Source organism: Aythya ferina (genome assembly GCF_964211825.1).
Source record: "Aythya ferina genome assembly, chromosome: 18".
Lineage (NCBI taxonomy): Eukaryota > Metazoa > Chordata > Aves > Anseriformes > Anatidae > Aythya > Aythya ferina.
In genome coordinates this window covers 13,218,901-13,241,636 of record NC_140317.1, presented here as the reverse complement: position 1 = coordinate 13,241,636, position 22,736 = coordinate 13,218,901, and the positions used below count along the sequence as shown (strand labels likewise).

Here is a 22,736-nt window from a genome sequence, read left to right as displayed (position 1 = left end):
GGCCTCGGCCGTCCCCTCAACAGTCACCACATCGCCTTATCGCCTAGCAACACCCCTACGGGGCACGCCATTGGCAGGGCCGCGCCCCCGCCCACACGCCCCCGCCTCCGGATTGGGTGCCGGCCCGGGACTGCGCGTCCAGCCGCGCGCCCCTTCTCTTTGTGCGCTGCCGGGTGCGCGGGCGATCCGTGGCCCGGCGCCCGCCCGGCTTCAGCGAGTCCTGCCGAGCCACGGTGCTGGCGCAGTAGTATTCCCAACCACAGTGTGCACATCCGCGGGAAGGGGGGAGAGGGACACAGAGAGGCCTGGGCCGGCGGGGGGCCGGCGGTCGCTGCGATAGGCTCGGGCAAAGCCAGGCGCCGCTCGCAGAGCCCGGCCTTCCACGGTCTCCAGGGCGGGGCGCAGGAGCTTGGCCCAGTGCCGCGGGCACGGGGGCCCGACCGGCTCCGCCCCGGCCTGCCCAGGACCCCCTCCTCCTGTGGAACGGCTCTGGCGGGCAGGGGTTGGCATCACCCCCGGGGCCGGCTCAGGGCGGCCCTGCCCCAGCTCTCATTGGACTGCGGCGAGGAGTAAACTGTCAGCCCATGTGGCGTGGCCGCCAGAGGTGGCGGCTGCTTAAATAGCGGTGGGAGCTAGAGGGAGACAGTGAGGAGAGCGCGGAGCATCGGACGTACGCAGCCCGGCACCGGCGGCCGCAGCGCCCGAGTCCGCCTGAAGAGCCTGCCCCGCAGCAGCCCGGTCCGGCGCTGAGCTGACTACAGGGTCCTCTCGGCACGAAGCTTTCCGCACCTGTGCAGGTACCGGTGGCACAGCGGATGCGGAACGGCTGGGAGAGCGGCGGCCTCCGCTCCCGCCTCCGCGGGCTACTGCGCCAGGCAGCCGCACCGGGATCGTTCCGCCCGGTCCCCTCCGCCGCGCGGAGTCGGATGGCCGCTTCTGATGGCTGGGGCCCGCGGGCTCGGCCCGCGCGACGAGAAGGTTCCGTGCGCCGGCGCCCTACCCGCCGCGCCTAGATGCTCGTGCTGCCCGTACCCGCCGCAGGCCTCTCTCCCAGCGCCCAACGCGGTCGCGCTGAGGAGACTCCTCGCCAGTCGGTGGGGGGCTAGCGATCCGCATCCTCCCGCTGGCGAGGCGGAGCGGAGAGAGGCTGCAGCGCTGCATTGTGGTGCCGGCGCTCGGCCATCTTGGCGGCGGGCGGGGACCCCTCGCCGCCGAGCCGGCACGGGCAGGTTCTGTGGGTGCAGGGCAGCGCGTGGCGCGGGCCGGTGCACGGGCAGGGGCACCGCCGCCTGCAGCCTTCGGGTGCCCGTCGGCAGGAGCCTTTCTGCATTCCCCCGAGCATCGGCGCGTCCGCGCCCCAGCCGTGGCGGCAGGGCTCCGCGGGGCGGCTCAGCGGGTTCCGAGGGGCCGCGCCCGGCGGCCGCCGCGGGGCTGGGCGGCAGCGGCGGCCCAGATCGTGCGCGGATCGAGCGGCCGGGCACATCGGGCCGTCTCGGGCGGGCCGCCGGGGCTAAACGGACTGCTCCGTCCTGGCAGAAGGATGGCGGCTCCTCCGTCACCCGCGATGTTCCGAGTTGGCCTAACAGCACGAGTGTAGCAAGCTGAGGAACCTTGGGAGTGAAGAGATTAGCGTTTGCACGCCCTAAAGGTGGCTTGTCGATACGTACGGGGAAACGTTTTCAAAAAAGGTGCAGCACATGCTGCTAAGCCTCTGCTTCTATGTAAACCGGCTGCTCACGTGTAATAACTCATTCATTGTACACCAGTCTGGTTTGGATGATGTGATTGTCAGGAAAACAATCGTGGTCTTCTCTTCTGCTGTTCTTGCTCCTATTGGTTTTCTTTCTACGTTCTTGTCTGGCATAAGGTTCTTGAAGGTACAAAACCCCTTTTTTCCTAGCTAAAAGCTTTATTATGGCTTTATTATATTACAAGATTAAAATTATTAAAGCTTTAATTATTAAAGCTTATTTAAATTATTAAAACTTTATTAAATTGAAACAGGCTGTGTTAAAGCAGTTTACATTAGCTTGTATAGTCCTTCAGAAAGCAGTGTCGGGGGCTTTGGAGCATGTCTTGCCTTTAAAATCAAAAGTAAAAATCAAAAAACTCACTTGAACAAAGGATTCACCTTTTCCTGCAGCTTGTATGCGTCTTGAAATGAACTGAAAATAGCAGTGCAACTTGAAAGGCTGCATTTAGTGGATGAATTTAGAAGACAAAGTCCCTACAGGGAGGGCAGTTATGAACAGATTTTTTTTTTTTAAGGTATAGTGATACTGGGGACATCAGTTGGTATAAATCATTTGGAAATCAATAGAGCTGTGTTAATTCCGTGAGTAGTCTAACCTACCTTTCCCACCTAACTCTGAACCAGATTGTGTTTCCTGCCAAGAAATATGTTTTTAAATACAAAACCCCACTACCGCTTTCCATTTGTCTTGTGGTCAGTGGGACAGATCCAGCCTTGAGACAGAAAGAGATAGTTAAAAGGTCTTTGTTAAACTGGAGCTATAGTGCATAGACTGAGAGTAGCCAAGTGCTTTCAAAAATGAAAAGCAGCCTGTGTTTGCTTCTATTTTGTAGAGGATTTTTTGGAAGCAGACATTATAGCTCTCTGCAAATGAAGTTTCTATGGGATGGCAGTTTGAAGTGTAAATTTTAGAAATGATAATCAGAGATTAAGAAACATGGGTTATGATGTAGTCAGATTTACAAGCTAAGAAAACATACCCTTTGTCAATATCTGTGCTGAAGAAGGCTATAGAGGAGTCATGGATGTTTCATTTTAAGGTGAGGGGAGCTCCAAAACAGATCAAGATTTGGACTGCGTAGAACTAGTAATAGAGACTTGAGTATGAGGAGACTGTCCATGGTACCTACCATGATGACAGCCATCAAAATAACAGTTAATAAATAAAAGTGATACGTTCCTGTCTAGTAAAGAGAACAACACCAGGCAGAACAGGGTTTGGTTTGGCTTGGTTGTTTCTTTTTTTTTTTTTTTTCCTGCTGTTTCTTTGCACTTTATTCTTTGCTCCCAGCCCCCATTTGTATTATAAATATACTTTAGGTGGTCATAGGTACAGCAGAATAAGAAAACTATTCTCTTTGGGGGTTGGCAAGTCAGGTATGAGTGGGAGAACAAATTAAGTTCCTCTTTCCTTCCTGCTTTAAAAGCTTATAATCTCAGTAGGCACAGAGAAAACAAAGTTGTACAGCTGATGTGGTTGATTAAAAAACAGTGATCAACATTTTTCTTCTTGATCCATTATTGGTGCTAGATGAGTGGGGCACTGAAAATCATCTTTTGTTAAATGCATTGGAGAGCAGTAGTTAAGCTTACAAGTTTGTTAATAGCAGTAGGCTGTGATGATATCAGTAGGTATCCAATACATAGAGAGCAAGGTTATCACAGACTATCGGTCTCGTGCCCGTATTTAGCCTTAGATGGAGTTTACCACCCGCTTTGGGCTGCATTCCCAAGCAACCCGACTCCGAGAAGCCCCGGGCCCGGCGCGCCGGGGAGCCGCTACCAGCCTCACACCGTCCGCGGGAGCTCGGTTATGAAGGCGTTAAGATGATTGGAGAAAAGAGCTGACATCAATAAACAAACCAACCTTGTCAAGTGGCTAATGTGGGAGGTAGATAACCAAAACACAAGTATAAAATTATGAAAGTGATTACTAGTCAATAACACCAGGAGGGATTGTTAGCTATTACTAGTCTCAGTGAGTCAGCAAAGGAATATCATTGCAAAAAAATATTGTGTAAATCCATTGAGGTAGTAGTTCATGCTTAATGAGGTGTCTATCAGACTGGTATGTTGAGGGTTTTGGTGTCTTTTGGTTATTCTTTTGTCTTCTTTCCCCTGCCTGGGTAAAAAGTCAATCTGTCTATGAAAAATCTACGTAATTCTATTAAAACAAAGCCATCAGGCAAAGAGAGGAAAAAGAATGTTATATGTTTGGTTGTATCCAACAAAACACAGCCTTAAGAAATTGGCACTCTTTATCTTTTTTTTGGTTTCCTTTTTTGACCTGTTACATTTGTCCATCTTGCCCATCAGATATAATTGGAACAATTTCTTACATATATTTGCTGTAGTCCAATCTCCTTTAAAATTGCTGTGGAAAAAATTTTCTTTCCTGGTGCCATGTCATACACTTCAAAAACTGTCAATGTACTGTGTATAGTCTAAAAGTGCTCTACAAAGAAGAGTGAGTCTGTAGTATACTAACATACTATACTGTACCATTTGGGGACAACGTCCATAAACTTTGAAATAGCCTACCTGTATATTAGCTGTCAATGAAGACCAAAGATATCGTTGGTAGCTGTAATGTTTACTTTAATCTCTGTTGAATTAGAGTACTTAATATTAATGATTTCTACTTTTCCAACTCTTCTTATCCCTAGTAAATCACCTGTACTGTCTGCCACTAGGTCCATAATTTGTTATTTTTGATATAGGCATCCAGAGCCCTTCATGTCAAGCCTAAACCTTTCCCGTTCTTTGTGTATATAAATCATTAAGTTGTGGCTCTTATTACCCATTTACCCAGCTAAAATTAACTTCTTGGCTTTTGTTCTTGTACATTTTGATTGCCACAGCGTCTTTCTGCCTTTGACACAGTCTTGCTCAACTGCAGTCATAACTTGTTGGCAAAAATTGCTTTGCTGATAAATACCATTTCTTCACTGTCTCAGAATAACATTTTGTCAAGGTTGGCCATACCTGGATGGAGTTTTCCTGATACTCCAGTGAAAGGGAAGGGACAATCCCAGAAGAGAAGTTTCAGTCTCCTGAAATACAAACAATATTTATCTCCTTGCATATCATCACCCGAAGAGCTGAGGCATAAAATTGAAAATTAATCACATTATCATTTTGCACGGCTCTTGTTGTGTGCTTGGATTGTGAGCTCCATGCCTAAGATCCAGTTATTTCTCTGCCCCCAGCACAGAACTGCTGCAAGTATAGCAGAGCTACAGTCCCTGATGGGTTTTCCAGGTACAGTGGTGACACCAATAGTAAAATTGACTTGCTAGACCTTTGTGAGTGGAAAAACTGAGAAGCTTCTCTTCAGAGCAAAATAGACTGGGCATATTACTACCTACTTCAGTTTTGGGGTGTAGTTTCTCAGTAAAGCCCTCACAGTTTTCCTTCTTAAATGAATACTGAGAGTGGAATGGAAGTTCTGTTGTCTGAAGTATTTAACTAAAGACTGAGAAATCCGAAATGTCCTTTTGGGAGCACTTCTGGTTTTGCTCCCAGAAAGGATGGAGTGGATGAGGTAATCATCTCTTCTACCTCAGAGTGTTACATGTTGCATAATTCCATGGTTACTCCACAGATCTGAATGGAGATAACTGCTGAAGGAAAGAGGAGCAAAAGAGATCAGGCAACCTCTGTGGTGGTGTGTGTCGGCTGCTCTACACCTCTGTAAAAGCCTTGCAAACCAGGTGGCATTGCTTTCCTTCTGCCTCACCATGCAGTCACCTCTAAGTTACATGAAGTTATTATGCCAGAGCAATGTGAGGATGGAAGAGAGGCCTATTGCTCAAAAACTATAAGAATTTCTAAAGAGACTAAAATATGTTCATAAGTTAAATGTCTTGGGTTGAAAAATCATCTGTGGAAGTGTTCATCTAAGAGTATCTGTTAATACTATTTTACAAGAGAGATGATCAAGCACAAACAGTACTTATGGAAAGTGCCTACATGGCACAATGGAGCATAATCTGTGCTGGAAGTCAAGCTTTAGGTCTTCCATTGCAAAGTTTTTCCTTCAAAGGAAGACTTATCTACTTAAACACTAATTTTTATTGTGATTTTTACTTGTTAAAAAACCCAAACATTAGAGAATATTTTGCCTCTACTTACCAGAAGTGTTATTTAAGGAGGTACTGTGCTGATTATATCTTCTGTTCGTGCAACCATGTCTATATAAATGGGTATCTTTTTTTTTTTTTTCTTTTCCCTGTAACTTGCCCAGTATGGGTCTACTAATTATAATTTGAACTTAACTGGAACAACATCAGGTTAACTTGCCTTCCTTCTGCTTCGTTAATATATTTTCAGCGTAATGCAAAATAATGTGAGTGTGTTGACTGTGTAATATGAGCTCTCATTTGGTGCTGCAATCTGTATAGATGGCTTGTCATGCTGTGTTGTATGGGATTGGGGTCTTAGAATGCAGATTTCTTGGGTCAACAGCTAGGGTTTTCCCTGATGTGAAATCTGTCTGTTCTGTCAACTCTTATTTTAAAGCACCCCCCTCTACCCCATGTACTCAATTCCTCTTTCCCAGTCCTCTAAGGTATTGCAGTGCAAGGTTCAGTGTTTTGGTAAATGCTTTATATCTAAAATTTACTTCTCATTTCGGGTATTTATAATAATGCTAAACTGTATTGCAATCTTCCTATGTTTTTTCTTCTGTGTGTGTTGGGGTGTGTGCATTTTTTTTTTTTTCCCCTCCAACAAGCTTACTTATTATTGATTCTTAAGTTAGTATTTAACTTTGGAATGATTGTAGAACTCGTTTTGCTGCCTGTAAGGTTTGCCTTGTAATTATGTATTTTACTATATACATTTCATAATTTCTCCACCCACTTCTGCTCCAGCATGTTAATCTTTCTTCTCTGCTGACTTTAAAAAGAGGCATTGCCTTTGGTAGAGAGAGACCTGTTCATTTTCTAGCTGTCATATAGAAACTGGTGGTTTTCAAAGCCTGGCACTGCCTCAGCATCGGTTTTCTCGTCCCCATTGTCCCCACAAATCATACAGTCTGTTTGATTAGTTGGGATATCTTTTTGTAGTAAAGACTCCATGGGCTTTTTCTGTGTGGGTGTTTCTCATACAAATACAGTTGTCACAACATGTCAGGAAGGCAAGAGATGCATATATTCTCCTCTGTGTGAAACCTTACTAGTCTTACTGCTTTCTTGGATCTCAGCAACAGGGAGAAGTTAGGAGATGGAGGACGTGGTGATTGCAGGCATAGCAGGAAAGCTGCCAGAATCTGAGAACTTGCAAGAGTTTTGGGAGAACCTACTTAATGGAGTTGATATGGTCACAGAGGATGATCGGAGGTGGAAACCAGGTGAGTGCTTATTGCCTCTCCTTTTGGAGCTCTGAGCTTTTCAGAGGAATTATCCTACAAAAGGAAAAGATTTATCAGATGCAAAATCAGAGTTTTTGAATTCACTTCTGATACATCATCAAGAAATTCAGGAACAGAAGACTTCTACAGAGGTCTTAAGTAATGCATTTTATGGTCATGTCCTGCACAGTAGTAGCTAACAAATAATATGTATCTTCCAGGGAAAAGCACACTTATGATAGAGCAGCTAAGTACTGTGAATCCTGGTAGTTGTGGAAATAAAACTGCTCTGTTATTTTTCTGGGTTCCGAAGTAGCAGAGGGACTCCAGTCCCATGATTTGTAGCTTTCTAGAATGTTCTTTTCTGTTTGATTATCCTTCTGAAATTTTTGGCCCATGTCTATCCAATCCAGGCTAGTGAATTGCAAAGGTGAAAAGTAGGTTTTGTTTTTCTTCTGACTGGAACCAACAATTCAGAGTTTGTGTGCTTGGCACAACTTTCCAAAGCACAAATGCTTATAACTACATAGATGCCTTTTGCTGCCATTTCCAGAACAGTCTTAAAAATCACAGTTGTTTTTGTTAATACGGTGTTTTAATTTCCAAATAAGATTTAGAGGGATGAGTGGATAGGTGTTTGTGTAGCGCTCTGGATACTGCAAGGGAAAAATAAGGTTTCACTTGTAATCAAGAATCAGCTGTGATTATTCTGTACTTTGTCTCATCTAGTAGCTGCTTCAAAACTGATGTAATCTGTGATATGGTGTTGATTTTTTCTTCTCAGGAATGTATGGGCTGCCCAAGAGAAATGGAAAGCTCAAGGACATAAGCAAGTTTGATGCCTCCTTTTTTGGGGTCCACCCCAAACAAGCTCATACAATGGATCCTCAGCTTCGGTTGCTGTTGGAAGTTTCTTATGAAGCTATTTTGGATGGAGGTAAGCAGGTGAATGACTGAAAAGGGAGAATTGTGGTGTATCGTTTTTGTGCAGCACGTGTAGACATGCACCTGTGTGATGAGATCACTAACAAGAAAGCTCACAGTAGAGAGGAGACGGAAGAACTGGTATGAGGGTTAGAGAAAATTGCTTTGTTCTGGAACTTGAATTAGGAAATCTACACACTGACTGCCAGAAAGTCTCTACTGGTCTGATACAGTGGAACCAATACTACAGAAACATTTAAACAGTCAACAGTACTAGAGCTTTTGTATGTTGGTGTCCCTACACTACTGCTCTACTGTGAAGTTCCATAACAGATGCCTTTGTTAAAGGCCCAGGGGATAATTGTAGTGCAAAGGGAAGATGACTCCATGAGAATTCTCATCCATGGTCTAAAAGAATGACAGATGACCTGCTGTATTCCTGTCTATTGGCAAGATCCAAGGAAAACTTGTGGCCTTAGAGCTGCTACCATAGGAAGTTTGCCCAGGGAGTGTGCTTTCAGAAAGAGAAGCCTCCTTTCTCCATCACTGCCAGTGTCGAGAGCTTTTTAGGTACTTGCCCACAGAGCCAAAAAAATAATTCTTCATATTAATGAGTTTCATGTCTGAACATAAGGAGCACATGGAAAAAGTTGTAACCAGCTCGCTAGTTCTGACAGATTAACAATTGCTGAGCCTCAGTCTTAAGGCTTGAATATGAATAGTCTGCTTGTCTTCAGGACTCCTGCAGCACAGAGAAGAAACAGCAGATTGTTACAAGTTGAGATTGCCATGCAGTTTTTTGGAGGAGAGTTGTTTCTTGTGCTAGCTTATTGGCTTTTGTGCCAAATATTTTTTTCTTTTCTTCCTCATACTCCAGATCTAGGCTTTGCATAAGAATGGATAGTCAAGTGCTCACATGACATTCCATGTGTTGCACTTTTATCCCTTTGTCTGCTTCTTTTCTCTGCATTGGAAACCTGCTGTTAGCTTATCTGATCAGCATTTATAACTTTAATAGTTGTACACTTCTACACAAGACTCTATCAATACCCATCTAAGTCAAAAAAGCTGTCTTAGGGCGTGATTGTGACTCTGTTGTAATAAACAGGTCGAATAAACAGGAGCTCTGCAGAAGGCCTGTGATTGAAACGGGTAGAAAAGTAACTATGTGGGCTGCAGGTCTGCCAGAAATGGACAGTAAGAAATTGTATTTTGTGAACTGGTACCATCTGTACCTGATACCTTACCAGTTTTCCCCTCATAGTGAGTTTGTTTGCTGTAATCTGCTTTCCAATATTCCCATAGGCATTAATCCAGCTACCCTTCGTGGCACAGACACGGGTGTATGGGTTGGTGCAAGTGGGTCAGAAGCTGCTGAAGCCTTTAGCCAAGATCCAGAACAGCTTTTGGGATACAGTATGACTGGCTGCCAGCGTGCTATGTTCGCCAACAGGATTTCTTACTTCTATGATTTTAAAGGTAAGTGTCCTCAGACCTGTCAGTGCTGATCAGTAATTGCAATTTCAGCATGGTTGTACCATGGTTGCTCTAAAGAAATGGGATGGATATCAGGTATTGACTCTTTGGGGATGAGAAAGTAGAATGCAGCTGTTGTAAAGAGGCATGTGTGAAGCAAAAACCGTGTTGTAACTCTGTGTTAAGACTCATTACGAGGCTTTGTACTTCAGTTGTTGAAAATGGGCATAGCTGGCATTCGTATGAAAGATAATGATGCCAGGAGAAAAACTAACTGGAATGGGTAACTCTGAAAGAAGTAGGAGTGGTACAGGACTGGTATGATTAAAGGCATGATGGGAATTGCCTTGAAGAGCAGTAGACAGCAGGGACCATGGTAAGGGTAGCACCAGGAAGTGGGAGTGATATCATTGTTGAAAATGGGGAGATGTTACCTGGTTGTGATACTTTTTGATGGAGATAGGGGTGAAATTTTAAAATGCACCCTTAAAGCTTAACTGTTGGCAATTTTTTTCCTCCTTTCTCATCCCCTGTTACTGGCAAGCAGGCAGAGGTGGTGATTCTTGTCTCCCAGTGTATCAGGATTGCCTGTAATGTTCTGAAGCAACTGTTCGTATCTTTTAAATGCATTTTGTAGTAACCATCCTATAGTCTTTGGAGAGTAACTTGAGAAAAATTAACAGTAAAAAAGTTTTTTTGTTTGTTTTGTTTTGTTTTCCCTTTCTGTTCCCTAAGGACCAAGCTTAACTATTGACACAGCCTGCTCCTCCAGTCTCATGGCTCTAGAAAATGCTTATAAGGCAATTCGTAATGGACGGTGCAGTGCAGCTGTGGTAGGAGGGGTCAACCTTCTGCTGAAGCCCAACACTTCTGTGCAGTTCATGAAGCTGGGTATGCTTAGTCCTGATGGTGCCTGCAAAGTTTTCGATGCTTCAGGTAAGGCATTAGCATGAAAAATGGTCTTGTTGTACAAGATGAACTTATTGCTGAATCTGTGACGCAGAATCTGCTCTGGTAACTGTGGACATAGCTGGTCTTGTCCTTGTTCTTAGGTGCGCTGCTTGGGACATACCCTGGAATTTATCTGTGTTGCATAGCTCCATTAGACTTAGAAAATTACCTGTGGAAAATAAATTGCATGCTTCGTTTCTGTGCCAGTGGGGAAAGGAAATAACTGTCTCTTGATGTAAACTTTCTTTCATCATTTGTGATGAGCAGTGAGCCTTTCTAGGACATTCTTTTTTAAACAAATGTACATATTGTACTCCAAGTAATCCGTTTTAAGCAATAGCTCAGGAATGAGATAACCTTAGTGTGTGGTGCTTTTGCTACTTTATTCAAAGCAGAATAGATTAATGACTTGTTCTGTCTCTATTCTCAGGAAATGGATATTGTCGCTCTGAAGCTGTTGTCGTCGTTCTTTTGACCAAGAAATCCATGGCTAAACGCATCTATGCCACAATAGTTAATGCTGGGAGTAACACTGATGGCTTTAAAGAGCAAGGTGGGCCTTGAGCTTCTGAAAAGTGAGATACCTGCAGAACAGTTCTTTCTAGAGTCTTTGTTATCAGAGAAAGATTATTGCGGGGTTCCTGTTCTTTAGGTGTGTGAGGGTTTTTCATTGTACTTTTTTTCTTTTTCAACTTTGGTAACACAATGTTCAGGCCCCTGTTTTGTAAAGGAATGAAAGGAGACAAGTGGTGATTGTTATTATACAGAGTATCAGGAGTGTCCTGTTGCTAGTTTAGGCTTCTTGGGATATACTTTATATATATTGGAGTAACTTTTGCACAGATAGTAGAAACATACATGTTGTTACTGGAAATCTCTTTTCCTGCTCCCGTCCTATTTTTCCCACTCATGGAGATGCCAAGTTTTATATGTTTTGCTTGATCTATACATACAGTGTTAACCAGTACCTTCCCACAGTACTCTAATCATTCGTTTAGTTCCATTTCTGGTTCCTCTGCACTAATTTCTAAGAGCCTGATAGGCTTGCTGTGTTTGGTACAAAGGACATAAGTATAAACCCTGAAAAGATAGCTTTCTTTTTGTCCTGGTAGCCCCAATCAGTTGAAAGAGTGCTCAAAGCGGAACAGGAAGCATTTATTGAGAGAGAGAAATTGATGGCAATTTTGATTCTAGGTGTGACATTCCCATCTGGAGACATGCAGCGGCAGTTGGTCAGTTCTCTGCACAGAGAATGTGGTATCAAGCCTGGAGACATAGAGTTTGTTGAAACTCATGGAACAGGCACCAAGGTCAGTATGACCTCTTTGGTTTTGGGGTATTTTCTTCCCTTGCACCACTTGCCACACTTTTGCATCAAATTATTCTTTGTTCTTTCAAAATAAAGGTAAAGGAATTGTATTTCTGTCTTCTACCAGTTTATGGAATATATACTGCTTCACTGCTTTTGTATTTTACCCAAATATCTTAACCTTTCATTTTCTTTTGTGGTGTGTTTTGGAAGTATTGGCTACTAGCCATTCTGATTACTTTCCTTCTAGGTTGGAGATCCACAGGAAGTAAATGGCATTGCAGAGGTCTTCTGCCAACGTGAGAGAGAGCCATTGTTGATTGGATCAACCAAGTCAAACATGGGTCATCCAGAGCCTGCCTCTGGACTTGCTGCATTAGCCAAGGTAACACGTGGTTTGTGAGAGAAAAGGCATGGGGGTGAGGGAGGGACTAGTATTGGCTGTGTTTGTTTGTTTGTTTTAAAGAAAATTTGCACTGATCCAGAATAAAATCCACACCGGTATTGATAAGTCAGGTGATTCCTTACTGCCTACTGCTTGTTTCACCTGCAAATGCTTTTAAAAGCTAAGGTGGCTATTCTGCAAGCTGTACATGAGTGCCCAGGTGACCCTCTGCCATGTGTACTCACACATGCACGCAAGCTCAAACATTATAATTCACACATACCACTCAATTCTACAGGAACGTAACTCTGCTCAGAATAAGGGGTTTGAGGTCACCTTATTGATTATTCTTACACTGGAACTTCTAACAGAACTCTGTGGGTCATTGGGTTCAGGGGAGGTACAAATAGAGAGGTATTGGAGTAGTTTGAATGACCAAAGGTAAGAAGCAGTTTCTGTACCAGACGAGTAGCTGATCCTTTGAGCTGTTTGTCAAGGATGTATTTCTCTTCCCAGTCTGTCTTGTGTTGGTGAGAAGCCAGGTGATTTATTTGGGACGAGGCTACCAGCTTGAATAACTGGTTGTCTTAGCAACTGGCCTACTAATTACTGCTGTAGGCAGACAATCATCTCCCAGCCCTGGCTGCTAAACTGCTTAGCAAAGAGCTAGCTATGGTTCATGCTTGGTTGTAAGCCTATTACTGACAGCCTTATAGACATGCAAACTGAATTCAAGTATACTATCACTGCTACGATTTTAGGCTCTTTAAAATAATTATTATGATCTGAGTATGTAAAGCTTTCTGTGAATAGCCTTGTCTGCAAATAAAGAGTGGAAACTGCAATATCTGTCTCTCTGTAGAGGAAAGTTTAACCTTTTTTTAGAACCTCTATCACCTGGACTGCCACCTTTTTCAATAGTAGGAATGATGACTTGATTCATTAAAATGAACCTCTCCATCCTTAATGTGTTGTATGTTATGAGCAATTTGCTTAGTACAGTTCTTCCGTGAGGACTGAACTGTCAGGAGAGGATCAAAGCTTTGAGGTAACTGTTTCCCTGTTTGTGTTTCTTAGAGAATGCAGAATTGCAAAAATAGGGACCACAGTTTCTTTTTTGAAGACTTCTGTGACATCGTATTTTCTCACTTTTCCATCACTTTTTTCACTTAACTTTGTATCAGAATTTACAGCTGTAGGCAAGAGCCCGTAGCACCTTTCACGTGTTAGAATGTCTTTTTGTTGTGCTTCTATTAAGTTGTATTAGGTCTTGTTCCCAGATCTGGCATGTTTGAGAGCACCTGAAGCTATGTCTGGTTTGATGTTGGAAGTTCTGTCTCTGTTCTCGGTTCTTTGAAAGTTGGGCAGCAATTGACATTTTAATATTTGGAATTTTAATAAGAATGACAGATCTTGCATTCTTGAGGCCAAACCAGAAACTACACCAAGGCCATCCTTTTCTAAGACAGTAACTGTTTCAGGAAGTATGCAGTTTCTGTTAACATTTTATTTTGGCATTCCATAAAATGCTTTTAAATGTGAGATGTCAGTTATGAAAATAGATCTTGGAAGTGTCAGACTTAAGACTTAAAGAAAATGTTTATTATGGAAAAAAGAATAAGAAAGAATACTAGGGTTTGCCAAGGCCACTTTACTTGAGTTCTGGTGAGGGAGGGATTACTCATCTGCACTTTGCTGTACAACAATTAGGCTGAGTAGTTGAAAAGACAAATTTCTTGTTGGCTGTGCTGTACACGCATTGTACTGCATTCTCAAACTTAAGTAGAAGCCATGGAAGGCTTAGAGGACAAATATGTATGTTTTATAAAGCAACAGCATGTTCAAAGTAAGTAGTACTGTAGGTGTAGGAATAGCATTCATGAAAAGTCTTTTGTCACTGTGGCTTTATAACATGCTAACTGGAGATGAAACTGTACGTTTATGGTTGTTTTCCTGGATAGTTTGCCATGTCTGATGGTCAGCTTGGAAGAACTGTTTCCCAACCACGATCTGTTTATGTGACAATTCTGTGGTGATGAAGGAATTGCCAAACACACGGGACATGCAGTATCTGCTACTGACCTTATGGTGTTTGGTTTGCTGGACTTTTGTCACAAATGATTATGGCCTTGGTGTAACGGACTGTTTGTAGTGTTGTTATTGAAAAAGGTAGTTCTTGCTTTTTATTGTAAGTCTTGTGCTGTTTTCTGTGCTGGCTCTGCCAGTTCTGATCCATCTGCTGCTTTTCTGGGTGAAGAAGACATCAAATGGATAGAAAGCAGCATGAAAATCCTTTCACCAGTGGTTCAGTGTGTCTCTTTTGTGGTAAAGGCAGAAATGGGAGCATTTATTGTAATAAAGAATATTATGTGTGGTCATCTGAATGGGGAAAGATGGAGTGTGATGAAGAAAGAATAGCTGAAAGAGGAGAAAAAAGATGTGATATCTTTAGTTGCCAGGTTGCTTTTCCAGCAAGATTGCATGGCTTTACAGTTAGAAAGGGTCTGGAAGCTAAACTTAAAACTACCACCATTAACCTTAACCACTTACTTTCTACGTGGCCTTAAAACTTGCCTAAGTGAAGTACATACTGCCTCTACCACATTGATAATGTTAGTCTGTGAAGGGTCCCTTTATACAAAAATAAGAGGAGCTGCTTTTGTGTATGCTTACATAGTCATTTATAGTAATAAAAATAAATAAAACAAAATATAGTTTAAACAAAATAAATAAAAATAAGAAAATATGGAGCACATAATACTATGTTCTGTCTTCCAGGTCGTTCTCTCTCTGGAACACGGGCTGTGGGCCCCAAATCTTCATTTCAGTGACCCAAATCCAGATATTCCTGCTTTACTTAATGGCTCCTTAAAAGTGGTTTGTGAACCAACACCAACAAAAGGTGGCTTAGTCAGCATCAATTCTTTTGGCTTTGGAGGTTCTAACGTTCATGTCATTCTGAAGCCAAATGAGAAGAAACATCAGCCTCCAGAGACTTGTAACTTGCCAAGACTGGTTCAAGTTTGTGGCAGAACACAGGAAGCTGTAGAAATACTAATTCAAGAGAGCAAAAAACATAGAGGATGCGGTCCATTTTTACGCCTGCTCACTGATATCTCTGCAATTCCTGTATCCCTCATGCCCTACAGGGGCTACACCCTAGTTGGCACTGAGAGTGACATCGGAGAGGTTCAGCAAGTTCAGGCATCTGGTAGACCACTCTGGTACATCTGCTCAGGTAGGTCCACAGCAGCGTCCAGGCTTCTGCATTCTTCAATAGAAATGAAGTTTGAATAGTTGGATCTTGTACACTAAAGTTTTTTCCACTCTCCAGAATGAGGAACTGTTATGCAGACCCATGGTATGTGTAGGAGAATCATGTTTTCTGTGTTTTATCTAATGCTTCCAATTTAGCTATCTTTTATTGACAGCAAAGTCCAGAGAACAAAAAAGCAGTGCATAATTTAGAGGGTGTTAGGAATGTGCGATGATTTGTCCTTAGATAGGATTCTTTCACTTCCAAAGCAAGCATATGATGTGCACTTCTATTATAGAGCATTACAAAAGCACGTTTTCTTGCTTACCTTGCAGGCATGGGAACCCAGTGGAAAGGTATGGGCCTGAGTCTTATGAAATTGGATGTGTTTCGCCAGTCTATAATGCGCTCAGATGAGGCTTTGAAGAACACAGGACTGAAGGTCTCAGACCTGCTTCTGCAAGCAGATGACAATACTTTTGATGAGACTGTCAATGCATTTGTTGGAGTAGCTGCTGTTCAGGTTAGTTGCAGTTAGATAGATTTTGGTTAGTTTTGGGCCCAGCCCTTTGCAAGATGCTTGGAGGAATGTTGATGTAAACTGATCTCTGTGTGTGTGTATCTGTGCATGTAATGTGGGGTAGTTTCTCTAAGATACTAAGGAACATATGAAGTTTTATGTAAATGTTTCTGCCAAGAAACAAAGTTCTATAGAATGCCTTCTAAAATTTGTTCTGAAAAAGAACGAAATGATGTTAAATGGAGTCTCTTTAATTCTGGAAGAGTGTCAAAGCAGGATTTGTTGTGTATTAAAAAAAACTAGAAGCAGAGCTTTTAAAGTGATCTGGAAAGCTGGACTTGGCTCTTGCTTTATACAGACACTCTTAGAATCATAGATTAGCTTGGGTTGGAAGCTATCTTAAAGATCTAGTTCCAACCCCCTTGCCATAGGCAGGGATGCCACCCACTAGATCAGGTTGGCGAAGGCCACACCCAACCTGGCCTTGAATACCTCCACAGACAGGACATCCACAACTTCCTATCATTATATCATTCCTTGTCCTATCATTATCTACCCGAGTAAAGAGTCCCTCTCCATCCTTTTCATAAGATTCCTTTAAGTACTGAAAGGCCACAACAAGGTCTCCCTGGAGCCCTCTCTTCTCCAGGCTGAACATCCCCAGCTCTTTCAGCCTTTCTTCATAGGAGAGGTGCTCCAGCCCTCTGATCATTTTTGTAGCCCTTCTCTGGACTCACTTTAACAGGTCTGCATCTTTCAATGCAGACACAAAGATGCGGTACTCCATGTGAGGCCTCATGAGGGCAGAGTAGAGGGGGACAATCACCTCCTGATTATGCCTCTTTTGATGCAGCCCATGGCACAGATGGCCTTCTAGGCTGCAAGCACAGACTGCTGGCTCATGTCAAGCTCTTGGTAACCTCCTGTTGTTGGAGATAATGTCCTAGGTTAAAGCTGCACAGTGGAGAAGCACAAACAATACTGGAGACATGATGATTCTTGACATGCTTTGAAATGAGGCTGAAGCTGCTGTTATTTTTGTGTGTGTGTGTGTGTTTTTTAAAAAAAAAACGGCAAGAAGAAAGTCTGTACAAAAAAATAATCTTGAAATGCACCCAGCACTCTTATGTGCCTTTGAATCCTTACACCTGCTTATTCTGGTATGGAATCATTAATTCTGCCTTTCCTTGCAGATTGCCCAAATTGATATGCTGAAGGCTGCAGGTCTGCAACCTGATGGGATTTTGGGCCACTCAGTGGGAGAAGTAGCTTGTGGCTATGCAGATAATTCCTTAAGTCATGAAGAAGCCATTCTTGCTGCTTATTGGCGAGGGCGATGTGTTAAAGAGGCCAAATTGCCCCCAGGAGGAATGGCTGCTGTTGGTAGGTATATGCTTAGCAAAAGAGTGATAGAGGAAAGTGCATCTGATCTCTGCTGTATGGCATTAACATAAAACTGGGCTCTGAAATGTGTTTGTGATAGCAATCAGTTCTGTAAAAGTTTGGCTACTGTTGCCTCTTTTTTTCTTCTGATGAAGAACAGGTTATAAAATATTGAAGTTGATACAATGGTAGTAATATCTGACCTGTAATACATAAGAGTTTTGGTCATCATTCCAAAACTAAGTGGAAATACAGAGATTTATTGACAGGTGACAAATGACAGAGTCCCAGTAATTACCTTGAAAAGAGAAGTGAAAAATATAAGGCACAGTGTTTTTTCTCTTTACTCTTTTCAAAAAGCAGTATTTCTGAAGTCTGCAAGAATGAGACATGAAGTCACTGGTATGTAATGGGCAGTTGGCTCACAGAACTTAGTGCCACTAGCACATGCTTGTGCCTGCTGGTACTCAGGAAGGAGCTTTTTCCCGGTCCAGCACTACTCAGCGTTTCTGTCAATTATAAGTTTTGTTCACAAGTGGGTGAAGTTTTGAGCTTTGAACCCTGCAGTTTGTCTTCAGTGGCTTCATGCTAATTTATATGTTTAAAAATAACATGACTATTGATAGCATGATTGTTTTCCTGTTTCATATGACTAGACATAGTGGTTGATTAAAAATGGTGAAACACTTCAGAGAAAAGCTGTTGCAGGTCTAATGCAATGAGTTTGATGACTGGGTCTCATATTATAAACCTACGCTTCTTATTTTAACCAATGCTATAAAGTACTATCTACCTAATTGAGCTCTTTTTCTGCTTAATATTAAATATGTGACACCTTATCACAGAATTTAGCTTAGAGTGATGCATATAATGTTTTTCATAATCTGATTTTGAGTTCAAGCTTTTACTGTGACTTGTATCCATGTAATATGTGCTCAATATCACAGTGACAAATAAAGTGTTAAAGCCATAAGATAAACATCCTTTGATTTTGCAGAATCACTTTTAGGCAGAGGGGGGATGTATGTGATCTTTCTAGGAATCCGTTACAGTTTTGTAAAATGCTGAATTCAGTGCAGTGATTGCATGCTTAGTGGGGAGGATTGCCTTTCATCACAAGGCTTACTTCTCAAAACATGTTGTCCTGAACTCTTCCTCCTGCAGGTCTGACATGGGAGGAATGTAAGCAGCGCTGCCCTCCAAATGTGGTACCAGCCTGCCACAACTCTGAAGATACTGTCACTATTTCGGGGCCTCTGGTAAGGAAAGAATTAACATGGTGCATGCCAGATCTGTGACTGGAACCTGTGAAGTTCTAGTTTGAAGAAAATGTGAAGCTAAGCTGCTTGAAAAGAAAAGCACCCCTCCCAGTGGGAGGGGACATGGTGTTCTTTATGAGTTCAAACACTCAAAAGTTCTCTGAGAGGAAGTGTAAGCTAATAATGACAGATTTCTTATGCTGAATATTCTTATAGCCATGGGTATAATGAGTGATGAATGATAATACTGAGAACGACAATAATCTCATCACTGATATGGTGCCCCTTAAGTGGCAAGTGATAAAGGGCATGGAGATAGTACAGTGCTTCAAACATTTCCCAAATATATTGTGAGCTGTTAGTTTTAGTTCTCTTTTATTCCTCTCCTCAGGACTCCGTGAATGAGTTTGTAGCCAAACTGAAAAAGGATGGTGTGTTCGCAAAGGAGGTCCGCAGTGCTGGAGTTGCATTTCATTCCTATTATATGGCATCTATTGCGCCAGCGCTGCTAAGTGCTTTGAGAAAGGTAATGTTACTGAATTATGGTGTGCTTGAGTTTTGGTGGGGCACCTGGCTTTGAGCATCAGTGATGTTAAGCTAAGAGGGTTCTATCCTTTAAGAGGGGAAGTCTCTTAAAGAGTGTGTAGACATCTGTAAGTTTTGAAGTCCTATCACATTAAGCAGAATGGTGACCTCAGCAGTCAAGATGAGGAAAACGTCCCACAAAAAAGGGGGCAAGGGCTGCTTGCTTTTGCCTGTCTTGCTGTCATCTATGACCTGTAACTCTTCCTCCTGTCCCTCTTCATTGTCTGTCTGCAGGTCATTCCACACCCTAAACCTCGTTCAGCACGGTGGATCAGTACATCTATCCCTGAATCTCAGTGGCAAAGTGATCTGGCTAGGAATTCCTCTGCAGAGTATTATGTGAACAACCTAGTGAGTCCCGTGCTGTTCCATGAAGGCCTGAAGCATATTCCAGAGGATGCTGTTGTAGTGGAGATTGCTCCACATGCTCTTTTACAGGTATTCTATTTGATTGTGTCAATGTGGTAGTATATCTCAAAATGTTCCTGCAGGAAGGGAATTGAATGTCTGAAGATTAGGGAATAGTGCTTTTTTGTTTTTTCATTTTTTCCTTCCCATTCTGAGAATAGTATCTTACTCGAGTACTTTCAATTCTCTCCCAGTTTTAAGAATTTATTTATTTTTTTAAATAAATTAATAAAAATACCAACATACTACAACTTCCTTAGCCATGCATTCATGTTGTGGCCTTTATTCATTGTCTTGCATTTCAGATAGCTGATAGGTAGCTCTCCAAACTGCAGTGAGTAAGAAAATTGTTTGGACCTAATAGGGCACATGTGTATAAAGCAGGGCAGGGAGGAGAATTTCAGGACTAACAGGGCTTTTCTGTGGAAAATCTGTTATTGCCATCTGTAGTTTCATGTTCTTGTATTGCAAAGTTGTAGTTGGTAGTGGTGTTTCTTTCTCCCGTATTCTCCTTTTCAGTTTTTAAAAGCTAGTTCAGTTGATACTGTTCTCTCTCACTTCATTTGCGGACTTGTATAATCAAACTTACATAGCTGTAGAAATTCAAGGAGAAAAGAAGAAAACACAATGCCACACTAACATGACTGGCTAAAATAATATAATATGCAGTGTTGCATCTCTTACAGATATTAAGTATGTCTACATCATGTTAATTTTTCAGAGAAGTAAGATCTGAGTTATTACTCTCAAAAATACCTTTATACTAATATTAAGATGCATGCTTTTAGGTATTCTTCATTATTTTGTGGGGTTTTGAATTATGTGGTATTCATTCCTCCTATCCTTTCTTCCCACCCTCAATGTGAGCTGAAAATAGACAGCACTTACAATGGAACTTATAAAAAACAGAATGTCCAAGCATTAACCATCTTTAATGAATGGGATTTGGGGAGGTTTTCCCCCCAGCCTCTGCCGGGTAACTTTGTCCTGTGTGATCAAAGTAAAAAGCCAGAATGTGCCTTTGGATTCCTGAAGTGTAGTCTCTCTTTTGTGTTCCCCTAACTTCCAGGGAATTTGAGTATCATTATACTGAAGCAAAACGTTGCTTCGCATATCTACATTATTTGAGAGGATGCTAATGAGGTGATTAAATGCAAATTTGTATGGCATCAAATGTTTTCATCAGCTTCCAAAAAAAGACTTGGATATCTATAATACCAGGCATACACAAAATGTCTTCTATCATCTATTTCAGAACACTATATTATTCCCTTTTTCCCATCCCATAAGAACTGGTCATTGTGATTTAGCCCCTTATCAGAGAACGCAGTACGTGAGGTACACTAGGTTGTGCTTGTCTCACAAGATCAGTGCTGTGGTCTTGTGCTTGTCCCTTAAGTCTCAAGAGCTGGTCCTTTTTATTTGCCTCATGGCATGTAAAATGAGACAAATCTTAAGATGATCCATTTGTGAATCAAGTTTTATAGTTGTACAGTGCTTCAGAGTTCCAATCCAGTATATATTTTTTATGTATATTAGTTTTATTTGTGCTTTGAAAGTGTGACTTGAAGGGAGAATCAGAGCAGAACTATTTAGACATGTATTTTTCTCTAAAAAGATTTTATATTTAATATTAAAATCACTGTACAATTTTGGAATCTAATGCAAGTGACTAATGATTTCATCAGCTGGGTTTGAGAGTGTTGTTTTTCTCTTCCTTCTTCCTTCTTCCATTTAAAGACTTTAGACCAAATTAAAGAACAGATCAAATTTGGGTCAGATGTTCAAGGCTGGGTTTTTGATTTAGTAGCAGTTGTTTGGAAAATGCTGTAGGAAGCTACAGACTGAAAAAGGCTGATCCTGGGAGCAAGAGCTTAAGGTGGGGTGGCGCACAAGTGGGAGGCTCAAGGGGGTGATCCTGCAGTTCTTGAAGTGTAGCTGTTGATTTCATGAGTCAATTTGCCTGGGAAAGGGAGATGTGTGATTTGGCAGAATTTAATGAATATTACATATATTCTTCCTTACAAGACATGCAGTTTCTTGTATGGCTGGAAGGGTATTGTGCTGTGCTGCTTCTAGCCTGTTTAAATGTGCACATTCTAGCACCTGGCACAGGTGCAGAAGCAGTTTGACAAAACAGTGTCTTTGTAGTGTGTGGAGGGGAGGGAAAATCAGAGGCAAAAAAGTTAGTAATACCTTCCACGAGTGATTTCTGAACTCTACTTGACCAGGCTATCTTGAGGAGAAGTTTGAAACCATCATGCACTATTCTACCTTTGATGAAGAAGGACCAGAAGAATAACTTGGAGTTCTTCCTAACACAGGCTGGAAAGATTCATTTAACTGGGTAAGGAGACTAAGGGATCAAGGGTGAGTGGGTTATCAATTAGGAGAGAATTCAAGCCTCTTCTCTAGCATGCATGTCTTCACCGTGATTGAAATACTCTTTCAACAAACTTGGGAAAAATGGGATTTACACCTATGCTTTACGTATTTTATATGCTCATTTAGGAAGTATTTCCACAGGTTAGAGATTGTTTGGGCTGGGGAGGTGCTTTTCAAAGAGAAGGAATCCGTTTCTTGGGGCCTAGGAGCCTGGAACTGGCTCATAGAAAGTAAACTTTGCATCTCATAGACTGTTAGAATTAGAATTTGGTTATAGTAAATGTTCATGGAACTCCTGGAGAAGTCTCAGACGTGGAGCCCAGGAACAGTTACTATATGACCTTTATGTATTACGGTCAATTTTTTTTTTTTTTTTTTTTTTTTTTTTTTTTTTTTCCTTTTTTCTTTTTCCCCTCCAATAGTCATGATCCTGTTTGTCTTCCTAGGATAAATGTTCTTGGAAACAACATGTTCCCATCTGTGGAATACCCTGTCCCTGTTGGAACACCCCTTATTTCTCCATATATCAAATGGGACCACAGCCAGGACTGGGATGTTCCAAAAGCTGAAGACTTTCCATCAGGCTCCAAAGGCTCTGCATCTGCTTCAGTCTACAATATTGGTATGTTTGTCAGTTGGTTTTGTTTGTTTTCCTACTTTATCTCTACATTTTTTTATAAAACTAGGAAAAGGACACTCAAAGCACAGCATCCTTGAAGTCATCTTTTGAAACTTCATATATTTTTATTTATTCATTTTCAAAGAGACTGGATCTACTTCTGAAATGGG

At 42.1% G+C, this 22,736-nt stretch overlaps 1 protein-coding gene across 1 annotated transcript in view; it reads left to right on the top strand.

Moving 5' to 3' along the window:
* The first annotated feature begins 512 nt into the window (after positions 1-512).
* Positions 513-22,736, top strand: part of FASN (fatty acid synthase) — a 46,689-nt gene continuing 24,465 nt past the window's right edge. Inside the window, exons 1-16 of the mRNA XM_084492480.1 lie at positions 513-797; positions 6,960-7,106; positions 7,891-8,043; positions 9,336-9,509; positions 10,242-10,442; positions 10,888-11,010; positions 11,652-11,767; positions 12,017-12,151; positions 14,930-15,389; positions 15,743-15,930; positions 17,121-17,310; positions 18,475-18,569; positions 18,961-19,095; positions 19,389-19,592; positions 21,794-21,909; positions 22,394-22,569. Of these exons, the coding sequence (XP_084348606.1) occupies positions 6,980-7,106; positions 7,891-8,043; positions 9,336-9,509; positions 10,242-10,442; positions 10,888-11,010; positions 11,652-11,767; positions 12,017-12,151; positions 14,930-15,389; positions 15,743-15,930; positions 17,121-17,310; positions 18,475-18,569; positions 18,961-19,095; positions 19,389-19,592; positions 21,794-21,909; positions 22,394-22,569 (2,593 nt within the window). The 5' untranslated portion in view covers positions 513-797; positions 6,960-6,979. The remainder of the gene's footprint in view (positions 798-6,959; positions 7,107-7,890; positions 8,044-9,335; positions 9,510-10,241; positions 10,443-10,887; positions 11,011-11,651; positions 11,768-12,016; positions 12,152-14,929; positions 15,390-15,742; positions 15,931-17,120; positions 17,311-18,474; positions 18,570-18,960; positions 19,096-19,388; positions 19,593-21,793; positions 21,910-22,393; positions 22,570-22,736) is intronic.